The 17,357-nt window shown below is 26.2% G+C and overlaps 1 protein-coding gene across 7 annotated transcripts in view; it reads left to right on the forward strand.

Moving 5' to 3' along the window:
- Window positions 1-17,357, forward strand: part of LOC132933575 (voltage-dependent calcium channel type D subunit alpha-1) — a 41,026-nt gene that overhangs the window by 10,777 nt on the left and 12,892 nt on the right. For 6 of the 7 annotated variants that reach the window (XR_009662904.1, XM_060999843.1, XM_060999840.1 and 3 more), the window contains exons 2-23: window positions 395-742; window positions 1,395-1,500; window positions 1,582-1,721; window positions 1,784-1,872; window positions 2,433-2,585; window positions 3,562-3,767; window positions 4,530-4,633; window positions 4,754-4,920; window positions 5,170-5,266; window positions 5,365-5,510; window positions 5,619-5,692; window positions 7,356-7,507; window positions 7,569-7,779; window positions 9,458-9,578; window positions 10,214-10,299; window positions 10,373-10,488; window positions 10,558-10,640; window positions 10,707-10,818; window positions 11,934-12,063; window positions 12,141-12,316; window positions 12,367-12,469; window positions 14,696-14,803. Coding sequence is in view for 6 of the 7 variants with exons in the window: in XM_060999843.1 (XP_060855826.1) it covers window positions 471-742; window positions 1,395-1,500; window positions 1,582-1,721; window positions 1,784-1,872; window positions 2,433-2,585; window positions 3,562-3,767; window positions 4,530-4,633; window positions 4,754-4,920; window positions 5,170-5,266; window positions 5,365-5,510; window positions 5,619-5,692; window positions 7,356-7,507; window positions 7,569-7,779; window positions 9,458-9,578; window positions 10,214-10,299; window positions 10,373-10,488; window positions 10,558-10,640; window positions 10,707-10,818; window positions 11,934-12,063; window positions 12,141-12,316; window positions 12,367-12,469; window positions 14,696-14,803 (2,952 nt within the window). In the remaining variant the exon portion in view is untranslated. Of the gene's footprint in view, window positions 1-394; window positions 743-1,394; window positions 1,501-1,581; window positions 1,722-1,783; window positions 1,873-2,432; window positions 2,586-3,561; window positions 3,768-4,529; window positions 4,634-4,753; window positions 4,921-5,169; window positions 5,267-5,364; window positions 5,511-5,618; window positions 5,693-7,355; window positions 7,508-7,568; window positions 7,780-9,457; window positions 9,579-10,213; window positions 10,300-10,372; window positions 10,489-10,557; window positions 10,641-10,706; window positions 10,819-11,933; window positions 12,064-12,140; window positions 12,317-12,366; window positions 12,470-14,695; window positions 14,804-16,711; window positions 16,820-17,357 lie in introns of all 7 variants that reach the window. The other variant, XM_060999839.1, reaches the window with a different exon arrangement.

A 17,357-nucleotide genomic window follows, 5' to 3' on the forward strand; every position in this document is an offset into this window, starting at 1 on the left:
TTACTTTGTATACGTCATAATAATTATATGAATTTATCAATAGCGCATTACCAGTTGCATCTATGTTATTCGTCAAAGGGTGGTTTGGGTAGCAAATTTTTTATTCAAAGGAAAGTTCGTTCATAAATAGATAAGCCACAAAGTAATAATTCTAATAATTCTAAACATTTAAAAGAAACGAACGTTCTTTGCATGTGCGTATGTGGTGGACAATCGACATGTTAAACACACTGATTTGTTATGATGTATTTGGGATAGGCCACTAATTAAGTTGACGTATATGAACGTTTCCGTTAGAAATTGAAAACAGTTTTAGAAAAATTGGTGTTAGATTAATATATATTAAACTTGAATTAATATAAGATTTAAATCTAATTAAATTTTATATTTCTAGGTAGAATTGTGGAATATTGGGGTAATATTCATTACTTATTTCTTTGTTGTTTGAAATAAATGTTTGAAAAAAAACTATGAGTGTTATAAATGACAACAATGCCGATCCTAACGGGGTGTCAAATAACAATAATAGCAACAATGCCACCACAAACACCAATAACAATAACACCACAAACAACAACACAAATAATAACAATCCGGCGAACAATAATCAAACCAAACAAGTAACGAAAAGACCTATTCGAAGACCTGGAAAACAGCTCCCCGACAGACCACAAAGAGCGTTATGCTGCCTAACTCTCAAAAATCCTCTACGGAAATTATGTATTGGTGTAATCGAATGGAAGTATCCTTTTTATTCAGTACTAAATAATTATAGAATAATACTAATTTTTATTTACATCTCAAAAAGCTTATTAAAATATCGCTAGGCATATTTTAAAATCTTCATTCAGAGTAAATTAAATATTACAATTTGGTGAAATATTGTCAGATTATATAACCGTTTTAAGACTTTGTACCAAAATATACTTAAAGAAAAACATTTTTGTAGTTGATAACAAATAGATCACGTAATATCAAACAATATAAACTTTCGATAGTTTTCTAAAATATTTCAAAATGCACAGGTTTTTTATTAATTATATAAGCAATATATAATATTGAAATTTGCTTTCTTGTAAGTTATAATTGAATATTATTGTGTGCAATTAATATTTAATACAGCCTTACAAAAATGATTTATTGTATAAGTCTATAGTTTTGAAAATTATATAATATATTTTACACGGAACTCTAATATAAAATGTAATTGCCTAGTTATGCCTATTCCCTATAATATAATAATAATTATTATTTATTGTAATTGTTTAAATATAATATTATTTAATGTAGATATTAAAATTTAAAATATTCTAAAAAAAAACGATTTCTAAAAAAATATATGATTATAATTTATACTCATATGGGTAATGTATTTCCTTAACAAATATATTTAGACCATTTGAATATTTAATTTTAATGACAATTTTTGCTAATTGCGTCGCTCTTGCAGTATATACACCATATCCATGCAACGATTCAAACACAGTGAATGGTTATTTAGTAAGTTTAACAAATCTGTATTTTTAAATCAACTTATACCCAACACAAATCATTTTTTATTATAAACATTACTAATTTTAGGATAGAATTGAACGCGTGTTTTTAGTTATATTCACCGTAGAATGTATAATGAAGATTGTAGCATACGGGTTTGTTGCCCATCCAGGCGCATATCTAAGAAACGGCTGGAATTTCTTGGATTTCACAATTGTACTGATGGGGTAACTTGGAAATGACTAATATATTTTATAGTTTAATAAAATATTTCATTATTATTTTTCAGATGTATCAGTATAATCAATGGATTCGATGTAAAGGCGTTGCGTGCCTTTCGAGTCTTACGACCACTGAGATTAGTTTCGGGTGTTCCAAGTAAGCATTTTATCTTAACACCTAACTACATATATACAGAGTGAATGGTTATTCAAATGGATGTACAAATATTTTTTATCCTTATAATTTTAAGTTTTTTACTTTTTCGAATGATAATTCAAACTTGACTAACTATATTAGTAGGTACTAAATGTATTTCGGACACTGCAGGTAGAATAAAATAGACATATAGACCATTTGAAAAATATGTTTTTTCAAGGTCTTATAGTTACGCCCACCTACCTTTATTATGAATCAGAAATTATATTAAACTCGTGCTAAAATTATGTGTAAGTACTCATAAAATAACGTCACACTTTAACACAATACAATAAATACAAATTAGTCTTTATTATCATTTAACTATTTACGAACAGCAATACAAAAAATCTACAACTTTATCAACTATCAAAATATATAATTATTTATAAGTATTCTGCTAAATATGAAAGAATATTATTAACCAGTATACTGTTGAATGAATAAAATATTATGTTTAATACTTAATACCAGCTAATATGTTAAAATAATATTGATACGTATTAATTGTTTATTTACAGGTTTGCAAGTTGTATTGAATTCAATTTTACGGGCCATGGTACCTTTATTACACATCGCGCTTTTAGTTATATTTGTTATCATCATATATGCAATTATTGGATTAGAGCTATTCTCTGGGACTTTGCATACCACTTGCTATGATAATGACACAAGTAAATATTGTTTTATAATTTAAAAAAACTTGATTGTCTTTAAGTATCTAATTGAGTAATTTGATTCTAGTATATTACTGTATTAGGTAGTAATAATGTTCATAATAATATTCCGTATATACGTATATGTATTATGTGTTTAAATGTTATTTATAAAAAAATAATTGCAAATTTATTTAACTTCTTTTACATTTTTTGTTGATCAAATTCCCTGGTAACGAAATTAGGAAGGGAGGCACTTGAAGGACAAACACTTCATAGTCCCCTAAAATATTGTTGGCAGATATAAATAAACTTTTAGTTTAATGAACGCGGCTACTGACGAACCAATAAAGTAATATTAATAAAAAAAAATCATATTTCATATATTTTCTATGATAAACACGAAACTTGATATTAAGATAGGTACTTATGATTACTTCCCATATTCTACGCTTTAACGCTGTATTGAATATCTACTCTTAAATATTAATAAACAATAATGAAAAAAAAAATGAGGGAAATACCAAAATAAGTCTACAAAGTGATTAACTAATCAAAATATTATTTTACAATCATAATATTATATAAAAATATAATATGGATGATTAAATATCAGAATTGGATACTATTATACTATAAACAATAAGTATCTATATCTAATCCATTTAATCGGTATTATAATATAACTCAAACAAATATATATTGGTACCAATAATTGGTAGGTACTTAATAAAATAATATATTATATACCTATGTTATTTTATATCTACCAATCAGTGATCAGTCACGTAGCAAGGGGATTTGGAGGATAAAATCCAACCTTGAACTTTTTTTTTTAAACTCTAAATTAGATCAAAAATAATTTTTTCTAACATTTATTAAATTAAAATTGAATTAAAACGTAAGCACACCTAAAATACATCGGCAGTTTTAAATTATTTATAAAAAATGTTAATACCTGCAATTTTAAATGCAACTTTTCTCTGTATTACAGTGATGGACAGCCCTCATCCATGTGACGAAGGTAATTATGGAGATATTAGTGGTTTTAATTGCGCTAATCTTGAAGGGAATTACACCTGTCGTGGTCCTTGGGATGGACCAAATTGGGGAATAACCAATTTTGACAATTTTGGCTTGTCTATGTTAACCGTTTTCCAATGTATTACTCTTGAAGGATGGACGGACGTTTTATACAGTGTAAATATTATAAAATATATTATTATTTTACATTTATTATTATAACTACACCGATTTGTCTGTAAAAATAGAATAGTCGGAACCACTGAACAGATCTGGTTGAAATTTTGCATACAGATAGTTATTATGACGTAAGCGTCCACTAAAAAAGGTTTTTTTGGAAATGTTTGAGAAAATAATAGGGATTGTACGAATACAACAGTGGCGCATGTATTAAGTAAAATCTAATTTAAATATACAACATTGATTTTAAAATACAAAACGTGATATTTGGAATATCTATATTTTATATTGCTATAGGCTATAATTGGATTTATTTTAAGTACTAATAAATTAATAAATTATATTATATATTAGGTATAATAAGATTGTATTGGATTTTATTTTCAAGAAAATAATTATTGAATTTACCTGTGATTGATTGTAAGATTGTTCCTGTTAATTTTTAATTATTATTAAACAATTAACTACAGAATCGAACTCACCATAAGAAATACATACAAAATGATGTATTACATGAAAAGTTTGTAAAAAACAAAATTATTCGGGTTTTGGTTAATACGGGTGTTTTGAAAACAGAATCATTCGGGTTATATGGGTAATGGGTTTCAGGTGTTTGATTTTTTAAGGGTGTTTAGGGGTATTAGGGGTGAGGCCCTGAAAAGAAGTTAATTAATCACAGTTTTTTATTTTGTTATTCAGCTAGTATATTACATATAATATTATGTTTTGATATGACGTAACTCAGTTTTATATATTTAGATTGAAGATGCTTTAGGAAGTTCATGGCAGTGGATATATTTTGTTTCCATGGTCATTTTAGGAGCTTTTTTCGTAATGAATCTTATTCTTGGTGTGTTAAGCGGGTATGTTTAATATTTCTTAACTAACACATAACAATAACTGTACAATATATATATATAAGATAAGATCTAATTAAATCATAAGTAAATAATAATATTTAAATTAATGTTAACAAATCTCAGAGAATTTTCCAAAGAGAGAGAAAAAGCAAAAGCTAGAGGAGATTTTCAAAAACTTCGTGAAAAGCAACAGCTTGAAGAAGACTTGAGGGGATATCTAGATTGGATAACACAAGCAGAAGATATTGAACCTGACGCAGATGATAAAGATGAATCTTCTAATCAACAGGGTAAATTATTATTTTTAATCTTATAATATATGAATATTTCTTTTTATACCTAGTTGATTTCTTAGACCGTATTGTGTATTTTAATTTATTTTCAATTAATAAGTAGGTAAATCAACTTATTACTTATATTATTGAAGTACTTACCTAATAGTGGAATTGGAATCCTGAATTTATGCAATATTTATGTTTTATTCTAAATTTGAGTCGTGAATTCGTAAGTCTCATACTTTAATTATATATTTCAAATAGATAATAATGCAAATGAAAACAAATCGACAAATGTGGAACGGGATGAAGTCGACTCAAGTAAATCATGGTGGAAAAAGAAGAGAAAAGACTTTGACAAGTTTCGTATATAGTTTTATAGATTGATCTTTATTAATCAAACTTAAAAATTAAGTTTTAATCATTAATTTATAATTGATTTGTTATTATTATTTATAGGATTAATCGCAGAGCTAGACGGGCTTGTCGTAAAGCTGTAAAATCACAAGCATTTTATTGGTTAATTATTATTTTAGTGTTCTTAAACACTGGCGTTTTAGCAACAGAACATTATAAGCAACCAGCATGGTTAGATGATTTTCAAGGTATGTAAATTTAATATGGCTGATATTGCCTATATATATAAAACAGTTTTTTTAAGACTAGTATAATGGATTATTATATGTATTAAAACGTTTATTTTTTACTTGTAGAAATTACAAACGTCTTCTTCATTACTCTTTTCACATTAGAGATGTTACTAAAAATGTATAGTCTCGGAATACAGGTAATAATATTTCATTAATATATTTTAGGATGTACTCAATTTGCACCAAATTTGACTCTAAATATTTGAAAAATGTGCAATTTGGACCAAAGTTCTTCGATTATGCTTTCGATAGTACCAATGGACAAGTTTTGATAGTAGACTAGTAGAGTATAATATATTGAAATATGAGAAGCTGGACACAGAATATTCAGTTTATAAATTTGTTCTGACTAGTACCTAACTGATTAAATAGATTATGTATAACTCGTATAAGTACAAGTATAACTTTAATAAGATCGTGATTATAAGTATATAAGTTAATGAAGTACCAAAACCTTGATTTTTAAAATAAGAGGTACGTTGTTTTATAACAAAATCATTTTTGTAAATTTCTGTTGCAACTATCTTTAAAAAGCCATCATAATTTCTTTTACAAGATATATTAATTGAACAATTAATAAGACTGCGTAAATATTAAAATTTAAAAAACCATTAAAACATGTCTTAATCTTTTGACAACATAATATGCATAATATGTCATATAGCATAGACTAAAAAAAATAATCTATCATTATCATTTAAGACAATATAAAAACAGTATAGATAAAATTAATTAAAAATATATACTCAAATAATAAAACAATTTATGAAAGTTTGAAAATATCAATCAAATAATGTCTATGTTTTATAAATCAAAATACAATTAAAAAAAAAAAACAATAATTCTTGGATTTTTAAAAAATATTAGTATTGGCCAGTTAAAATTGCCTTTTATACCATTGCGGATTCACACTCAATGAGGATACCGATGAATAATGGAATACGTAGGTGGTACCTACTTATTTTGGCGCAAATTACAAACACTATTTTCGGCAACCAGCAGTGGTGCAAATTACATATCTTTATTTTGGTGCAAATTACAGACTCACATATTTTATACAATACATTACATGAATAATAACGATTACCTATATAATGAGCGAGGTGAATAATTTCAAGAACTTAGGATCGGTAGTATAATAGAATGAGGGTTTTGAGAACGACGTCAGAAATTAGATTATAACGTGTGGATAGATAAAGTGTAGAGAATCGTTGGTATTTTTGTGTGAAAGCGGGATGTCATTTAGATTAAAAGACAGATTTTATAAAGCAATTATGAGGCCAGTCATGTTGCATGGATCGAAATGTTGGGCAGTAGACAATATAACAGAACTGAGGGTAAATATAGTAGATATGTGGATATGTGGATATGTGGAGTGACTAGGAAGGATATAATAAGGCACACATTGGGGATAGTTATAGTAACAGAGTGGCATCAATTGTGAACAAAATAATAAGGGAGAATATGTTGAGATGGTTCGGTCATTTTATAAGGAGAGATGACTCGGCTGGCAGCGAGAGTGGCTATGGAAATTAATGTAGGAGAAATGAGAGGGAGGTGAAGACCGAAGAAGAGATGGATAAACAAAATAGATAATGACGTGAAAATAGGCGGTGTAGGTAAATAAGAGGTTAGGTTAAACAGAGCCCAATGGAGATGTAGGACAAGGATGGCCGATCCAATAATATTATCCCATACTATGGTTGGGAGCAATGGGAGAAAAACAACTTTGTGAATAATATCAAATTATTTTAATTGTAAAAACATAAAAACCTTAACAAATTATTCTATTATTTTTAGGGATATTTTGTTTCGCTTTTTAATCGTTTTGACTGTTTTGTTGTCATCGGAAGTATAACCGAAACGATTTTAACGCGAACGAAATTAATGTTACCACTTGGAGTATCAGTGTTACGTTGTGTACGGCTACTCAGGGTTTTTAAAGTTACAAAGTAATAATTTATCATAACATAACTTGAATATTTAATGATTTAATATTAATTCATTCAATAGGTACTGGAGGTCGCTATCAAATTTAGTGGCCTCGTTGCTCAATTCGATACAATCCATTGCTTCATTGCTGCTTCTACTGTTCCTTTTCATCGTAATATTTGCATTATTAGGGATGCAAGTATTTGGTGGAAAATTTAACTTTGACGCCACAGATTATAAGCCACGTAGTAATTTTGATACGTTTTGGCAAAGTTTACTGACTGTATTTCAAGTAAGTAATTAATAATTATGTTCATCCCTTAAGCATAATGGGCCTTAATACACTTACGATCCACATAGTTTATAAACGCTTATGTGCATAATAAAATACTACCTAATCAAATATTAACTAAAATACGTAGTTCTACAATTACCACACATTATACAGTTATACGTTTAGTAACAAAAAATATACAAACATTTTCAATGTGAACCCGTGCATAGTATGATAAATAATACAAGCTACAATAACATGGTTTTTGAAAATGTAGTAAATTTTCCTACCTATAAAACAAAATAGAAATAGTTTGTTTTTGAAAAATCCCGATTTTGTTTTCTTATTGCTTATCAATGGGTCTATATAGATTATAGTTTATAGATTAGATTTAAATATAGATTTAGGAACCTATAATCTATAATTTATTAACTATTTAAGTTCTATTATAAACATTAATACAAATATTTAATCTCAAGAACTAAGGATATTTTAATGATGTAAACTAAACTCTACTTACCATACGTCTTAACCCATTTTAATTCTGAGCGGAGCGAATGAATATATTGTGTTGACAAAGACGAGTTTTTATTTCTCTCTATCATCAACATTTGGGGTAATAAAACTGCTCCGATTTTTGGAATCAACATCTTTTCTGATAGAAAAGAAAATCTAATTGGTACTTTTGAAAAGACAAATTTCAAATAGTATTACAAAGCGTCTAGAATAACCAAAAAAAAAAAAAATTATAATATAATATTTTTTTTTTCAAAACCATTTATTTAAAAAATCGATTTCATTATTTTGGTGTAACTTAAAAACTAATAACCGTAGATCTTCGAAAGTTTCATTAAATATTTATAGTAGCATTTTCTTTTAATGGTAACATATTCGATTTTTTAAGCTAGTTTTGAGCCTTGAGTTTTTTTCATATTTTATAAATTTTTTTAAAATTATTCTCGATAAAAACTTTTTTACCTATAACAAGGTAAGTTTTTTTACCTATAACAAAAAAAAAAGTTTATTGAAACTAACATAATTTTTTTAGAAGAGTTTCAACTTATTATTTTTATGATCTTTTATATTCAGCGGTAAATTATCGTAACTATCCCATTAATCGATTTTTGATATTTTGTTGTATTTCCAAAACAAATAACCATATTATACTTTTGTAATATTTGCCAAATATTTATATTATGATATTCCATGCATGATAAATTTTTTTCAAACTATTTTGACTTATTTCGTGCTATTTATAGCCATGATAATTTTTTTAAATTTTATAAATTATTGTTCAGTTAGAAATTTATAAAAGTGTTTGTTTCATAGATAACATTAGAATTTTTAATAGAAATTTTTAAATAGAATGTTTTCAATAAGTTTTTCTACCTCTATTAAAATAAAAAGTTCACTGGAAACTTACGCTATTTTTAGCTATGAGATATTTTCGATTTTTATTAAATTTTTTAAAATTATTTCTTTGATAATTTACATAAGTATGCTAGGCTGACACAACGTCTCCGCTCATAATCGTTTTTCGTATACAATGATTTATCATTCAACTCAAATTCAAATATAATACATACATTACAACGACATGCTCGACAACTACTGTACAGCAGAGCGGAACTCACTTGTCACCATTTGTTTTTTAACTATAAATAGTTTACTATTTTTAATTTAAATATTTTTTTAGATATTGACTGGTGAAGATTGGAATGTTGTGATGTACAATGGAATAAAAGCTTACAATGGTGTATCATCGCCTGGTATTTTAGCTTGCATCTACTTCATTATATTGTTTATCTGCGGTAATTGTATCCTTTAACAAATATTGAAATATGTTTTTTGTAATCACGAATTTAGATAGGATTTTAATTTTTTATTAATTTACATGAACGAATTTAATACTATTTACAAAATATAAATACTAACTTACAAAATAGGTACATCTTTTATCCAAAAGTAAATTAAATTATTAAAATTGTGATTTACATTTTACAATAAACTTTTTAATAAACCAAAAGACTAACTTAATGAAATTATAATATAATCGTATGGACTTTATGACACTATATTATGTAAATAATTCCCTGTAATCTGTGTAATAATAATACGAATTTATTATTTGTACGTCACCGTTTACCGGTATATGATTTTCGGTATACCGATATCTACATGGGAAACGTTTACTCTCATAAACACATCCCTGGAATGAAAATCTAATAGGTTTTATTTTTTACAAGAGTTATAGCTTTGACGTCTTTACCCATACCACTGTTGAAAGAGATAAAAGAACAGCTAAAAAAAGTGTTTTATACAAACTTTTGTTGAATAGTTTTAAATGTATTTTTCGGTGTGATTTTAATATATAATTTACGTGACAATTAAAACCGATCGTTTATCTAAAAACAAAACTTTAAACTACCTTAACTACATAATAATATACCAGATATACTGTTAAATGTTTTCTTGGCTATCGCCGTAGATAATTTAGCCGACGCAGAGTCTTTAACCGCAATAGATAAAGAAGAAGAAGTAAGGTTTATTTTTTTCTTTATATGTATTATACTTAATAAAAACATTTATTATATTTATTCTTGTCATTAAGCAACCCGACAAACAACAAAAATCTCGAAGTAATAGTCAATCGAAAGAAAGAGATAACGAATATCAAGGAGAAAATTCTGAAGGTATATCTGCTGAGGAAGAACTTTCAGATGAAAGGTATGTGCTTTATTATAGCCTTATTATTATTAATTTTTAGTCTAGCAAGGTTTTGTAATTTTCATACAGTTCATCAAGAAAAGACTATGAAAGCGACAGTAACATCAAAATCGATTTAGAAGGATTCGATTTCGAACCAAATGGAAATCCAGGTTAAATTATAAAACTGAATCATTTTGTAGCCAGTGAGTAATTATAACAGTACTGGTTTATTCTAGAAAACGAAGAAAATGAAGATGGCGTCCGTCCAATGTCAGAGTTCAACAATGCAAATAAAGGAATGCCCATTCCTCCAGCCTCTTCGTTTTTCATATTTTCACCGACCAGTCGGTAAGTAACTTTTATTAAGTCAACTATAATATAAAAAAAGTACTGGCAGTACACCAGTGCAGCGAATGACTACAGTTTGTGACGACAGTGATATATTTACAGTTGACTTTGCTCTAAATAACTGGACTAACTAAATATTTTATTTTTTTTTATTGTTACCTGTTCTCAGTTAACTTGATTTAAGAGGACATGGTACCCGTATGTGTTGTCTCTGTCTTACAAGTGCGTAACATAGCAAATTTACGTTCAGCAGATCATGTTTAGCTCCGTTAGTTTAAAAATTAGAGTGAATTCACCTCTTATAAAATTTTAAGGTAAGATTATTATATGGGCAATCCATAGGGTTTTTATTATATTTTGATTTTAAAGCGAGTTATGAGTATTTTAAAATTGTAAATTGTTTCCAAATCTTAAAATACTCATAACTGGTTTTAAAATTAAATTATAATAAAAAGCCAAGAGGTTGCCTAGACAGTGTTCTTACCACCATAATAGGCCAGTTTACTCTAATTTTTAAACTAACGGAGCTAAACGTGATTTGTTGAGCGGACAATTTGATCTATTACGCACTTGTAAGACGGAGATAACACTTGCGGATACCACATCCTCTTAAAATGGTATATTCATGCATATAATATAAATATAGGTAATTGAAAAAATAACCAAAATTGAATCAATCTTTGGGTCATTTTACTTATGAAATCATTCACTTCTGGCTTACATAAAAAGTTCTAAATATTTTATTATCAACAGTGATTGGTAGGTCGTAGGTAACATTTTTATATTATTAAATTTTCTATATAATGTAGGCTCACATATAAATTAGGTAAATAATTGGTGTAAATAGTATTGAAGGTACTTTAAATGTAAAATTACAAAAAACTTACTCAGCCATTCGTCTTAGGGTCAGCTTTGTACGGTGCAGAAATTTTATTAATTGATAATAATGATTACTGACCCACATATGAATTTTATAGATTTAGCCATTTAGGTATAATAAATACTGCATACACTTGATCTAACAATGACATATCTATAACAATAACCTGGGGAAATTTGATTTTTTTTAAATGTATTAATTAAATACGAATGAGATATTTTTATAATTTGTTTAGGGTTCGAACGTTTTGTCATTGGTTGCACAACCATACATACTTCAGTAATTTTATATTAGTGTGCATTATGGTTTCTTCGGCGTTATTAGCAGCAGAAGATCCGTTGAAAGCAGATTCGGAAAGAAATAACGTGAGTAAAACTAAACCTATATTTATAGGTATTGAAAAATATTATAGTTGCTAAAAATTATTTCGTATTTATCATAGGTTTTAAAAAAATTTGATCATTTCTTTACGGCAGTTTTCACTCTTGAAATAATTTTTAAAATAATCTCATACGGATTTGTTCTGCACGATGGAGCATTCTGTCGATCATTCTTCAATCTCTTAGATCTTTTGGTTGTTGCGGTCTCACTGTTGACGGTTATTTCTAAAATGGCAAGGTATGTAACTTAAAAAAAATTAAACAGTATATACTATTTTAAAATAATAGTACGCAAAATTTTAGCGCGGGACCGATGTCATTAGTAAAAGTCTTGAGAGTCTTGCGAGTACTCAGGCCTTTACGTGCTATAAATAGAGCAAAAGGACTGAAAGTAAGTATAAATATTACAAAGAAATGTTTATGAATTTTTTTTAAATTATAAAATGTTGTAAGAGATCATTCCAGTATTTTTTGATATTCTCTTAAATGAGTTTATTTCATAAAATAACATACATTTTTCTTAGATATATATAATATCTAAAAAAAATAATCAATACCTACAACACGCATTGTCATTTTGTTATTATTATTTATAGTAGTTGGTGTTAAATATTTTAAAATTGATGAATTCTAGGAAATATGTTTTACATTCTATTGATGTATAAAGGTATTAGACATATTTTATGATATACCATAACCATTGTACCAATGGTTTATGGTACATAATATGAATAATCAATAAATTATATAGTCTTAAAGTTTATTGTTGATATATCTAAATACTAAGTAGTTTTAAATAATCTGTATTTTGTGTAGTCAAGTTTTGTATTTTAATTTAGAATGAGTACCTAATATTGTTATAACTTATAAGTAATTAGAAAATAGTAGAATTTGTAATCGTTAGTTTATATGAGTTAGTCCAAGTTTGTTATAAAACCTGTGCTATTTAATACGTCTAAAATAGTATATAGTTAAATAATCATACACATTTTATTGCAGTTAATTAATATTTAATTGTCTTTATCAGTTTTATCCTTAATGCTTAAATAATAATAATAATAACAATAATATATCCATAACGTACATATCAATTATAATACAACCCTTTCCAATATATTATAGAATCATAGAATTTGCATAAGCGCTTCATTTATTAATAACTTGGGTATCCCAAACATACTATTTTGTTAACTTAATTGGTGAACAATTATTATATACCCTAGTTTTTTTTTATTAAATAAATTTTATGTTGCAAAAAATTTGAATGAAATAATGCAAAACGATACATTCATACATTATTCATATTGCAATGTATGAATAATGAAATTAAAATGTTTTTGAAATTATAAATGTCTCTATATTCTATATTATAATAATATGCATTATGCACCTATACAGAGTATCTCACAATGTTTGTCCTCATTTCCACCCGCACACCTACTAAACGTATATGTGTATAACGTAGACATATGAATAATTAATATTAGCCCCTTCTAACCAGCCCGCTTTCTGCCAAAACTTAAAACTTGCGTAGGTAGGTACCTACATGAATACTCAATGAACATATTTTATAGTTAATATTTTAAAACTATTACATTAATTAGTTCCATATTAATCGGCAGTCCGGGATTTTTATGCAAAACTATTATTTTAATTTTTATATCATGAGATGAGTAAACCAAAAATGTACAGTGAATACGAATCATTGTGGCTCTAATATTAACTTTTAAAAATAATATTAATTAGTACAAAAGTTATTGCCGTGTACAAAGGAGAGATACTGTATAAAATAATTAAAAATCCAGAAAAAACTTGATCTCGTGCAATAACCTGTTCGTTTTAACTTGCACGTTTCAAGTAAATACACAATTCGTTAAGTGCCTATGTATTATTTTGAATTCATAATTTTTAATATTTAAACTTTTTTTTTTTAAATTGAAACATAAGTACTTAGTTTATTTAATGTTTAAAAATTGTGTTAATATTTAATAAATTCATCAAATTATTACACCGATGATAATCTGTATACTGTGTAGCATGTGGTTTCTAAGACTGTACAGTATTATTTATTAATTTGTTACCCTATGCCGTGCTCTTATTATAATATTGGTATATACTATATTATGAACAATAAATTCAAAAAAAATTTATTACATTCAAAAATCTAAATGCCATTCAATAGTAAGTTACACTATTTATTTATTTATAATTTGTTTAATTCCTGTATTATTAAATTATTCAATTAAATATTTTTTTTAAAAGTATGTGAAAATATGTATGTGTGTGGTGTGAGCTCCACCACTGGATCTGTTCATGTTACAGTGACCTACTCAATGACGAGGTACACTCGTAACCTATTATACAACTGAGTGACTTCTCCTGTGAATTTATTTTGTTTTCATAAAACTAAAATTAGATTACAATATGATTTATAATATTTTAACATTTTATAGAAATAATTTTATTACAATTATTTTTATAATCAATGTTAGCCATCAGATACTGACTACCTGTTATGATAGTGTATTAATTTTATTTTTTAATATAATATAATATGCTTATCAGCCATACGTTTGAGTTATAAATTATAACAAATGAAATAATACGAAATGTTTAGCATGTAGTGCAGTGTGTCATTGTTGCGGTCAAAACGATCGGGAACATAGTGCTGGTAACATGCCTTCTTCAGTTCATGTTCGCAGTTATCGGAGTTCAATTATTTAAGGTACGACCGATTAGAGGCATAATAATATATCCGTGCCAAATTTTCGTTCCTCATAATGTCATTGTACATGAACCACCATCCTATTTAAATTTTTATCTAATGACATTTTCTGAAACAAAAATTTAACCAAAGTAACTATTTTATTATTTACTTATTACCTATAAGTTAAATAATTAACTGGCGTCGTGGCATTTGCAACCTCCTAACAATTAATGTTTTGTTTAAAATATATAGGTATATTTGACAATTTACATAGATTGTTCCGATATAAATTTTGTTTTTAAGTAGAATTGTTGTTTTTATTTTATCGTAAGTATATCATATACAACAAAAAAAGCGTTTCTAATAATTCATAATTATCTACACGATATTAAAATCTCAACCAAAACCTTATTGATAAGATATATTCTAAAGCTCATAAAATGTTAATTATAGATTGAAATATTATGAGTGAATTATAATAAGTATATACTTAAGTATAAATGTAAATGTTTTACCATACCTAATATAAGTTGTTTCTTATTAAAAATGTGTTTTTTTTTTCATAAATATAAGTAGCTAGGTCATTAATATGTTAATTTTTACATAAAAAAAATCATGAAATTTTATGTAAATTGAAAAATGTTTAATTCAAATTAAATAATGTATATTTTAATTCTTTGGATGGTTAATAATATATTGTAATTTGTAGTTTTATGTTACTTTATGAATATTATGACGTAGCTACACATTATACGTCTGTGTATGTGTAGTTGCTTTATTGCTTAATCATATTCTATAATATTAAGATTTTGTAATCTAAAATTTAAAAAAGTTTTAATTTTAAATGATAATGGCCTAATAAACTTGTTGTTTTCTTAGCACTTAATAGATATAACAATTATAGGACATTATCTGATAAAAAATAAAATTTGAGATTAAGAGGATTTGATTTCAGCTAGGTTTTCTACCATAATAGAAAAATCTTATGCCAATTGTACAGACTATCCTAGTAATCAGATTAATTTTCAGAACACATATTTTAATTGTTTACGAATACAAACGCTGCACACAGTATGCACGCACTTGGAAAATTGCCTATATTGAACTATTTAGAGACGGTATCGAATACTCTTAACATAAAATCGTTGAATCGATTGAAGTGTTAAAAATAAAAAAAACGATAGTAAAAATGCATGCGTTAAAATATATTTAGGTAGTTAATTATAGTTAAATTGTAATTGTTGTTATTATAAACTTGTTATAAGAACATGTAAACATAATGAGCATTGAGATAGCGAGCTTTCGAATTTATACCGAACTATTTTCAAATCCGTCAACATTAAATTCAATACATGTCAGATTTTTAGAAAAATAAGTTTAAAGTTAGTAAATAAAGATTCTAAGTGTAAATATTTTAGACTTAAGTTTTAATTATTTATATCTAATGTTTTGTTATTATATAAATTATTATCTATAGAAGTATTTACGTTTTTATTTCTCATTTGTATTTAAAAGTAATGAAAGTTTTTTATTAAGAGGATATTTATGCTTCATTTTTAATTTAACAGGATTTGGCATGAAAACAAACAGATTATTTATTAATTTGAAAATATAATATTTATTGTTATTTGTTGTAAATAGTAATTTGATAAAATACTGTTATTTACTATTTTTATCATAAAATAATTTTTGTTTTTGATTGTTATACAATATTTATCATTTTAAGAATTAACTTACTGATTATTTTTTAGGATTTGAAACATCCTCTCAATAAAGTTTTAAAAAGTACTCATTTATTTATATTTTCAATTTTATATTTCTAGTAATAAATGGCAAAATTGTATCTAGGTATTGTATTAATATTCACTTGAAACTTGTAGACCCCTAGTTAATTATATTTATTTGATAGTTTTCCTTTTTTTATAGTATGTAGTGAAATGCGTGATAGTTGCAATTAAGACCATCGGAAATATCATGCTGGTTACATATTTACTTCAGTTCATGTTTGCTGTCATAGGAGTTCAGCTTTTCAAGGTAATTCCATAGTTTTCTTATATAAATAATATATTCTGTAGAAATTGTTAAAATTTTAATTATTTTTTAATGAAAAAAATTTATTTTGTATACAATTTTATTATATTTAACGTATTATATACTCACTATAACCTGCTATAGGTTTTAGTAGGTTTAACGTTTATTTTATATTGTAGTTCTATCGATGCAATCGTATGTAGTTTAGTTACCTAATGTATGCATTTTTAATAGCTAATATATATATATATATATATATATACAATTTGGCTCATGTGTAATTAATTTCTGTTAGGCAAAAGTGTCCAATTTATTTATTTAACAAGACTTGACAATTTCAAGCAAATAAGTACGATTATAGTGATTGTTATAAATAAGACTTCTTATGTTTTATTGAATATTCCATGCAAATTTTAGTTATCAATTCATTATTTTCAATTGTTTTCTTCACAAAGTTAAGTTAAGTTATCAATTAAAAATCATATGTCTTTTATTTAACAAATTACCTATTATAATTTTGTAAATATAAACTATTTCACGC

Source organism: Metopolophium dirhodum, chromosome 1, assembly GCF_019925205.1.
Source record: "Metopolophium dirhodum isolate CAU chromosome 1, ASM1992520v1, whole genome shotgun sequence".
Classification (NCBI taxonomy): Eukaryota; Metazoa; Arthropoda; class Insecta; order Hemiptera; family Aphididae; genus Metopolophium; species Metopolophium dirhodum.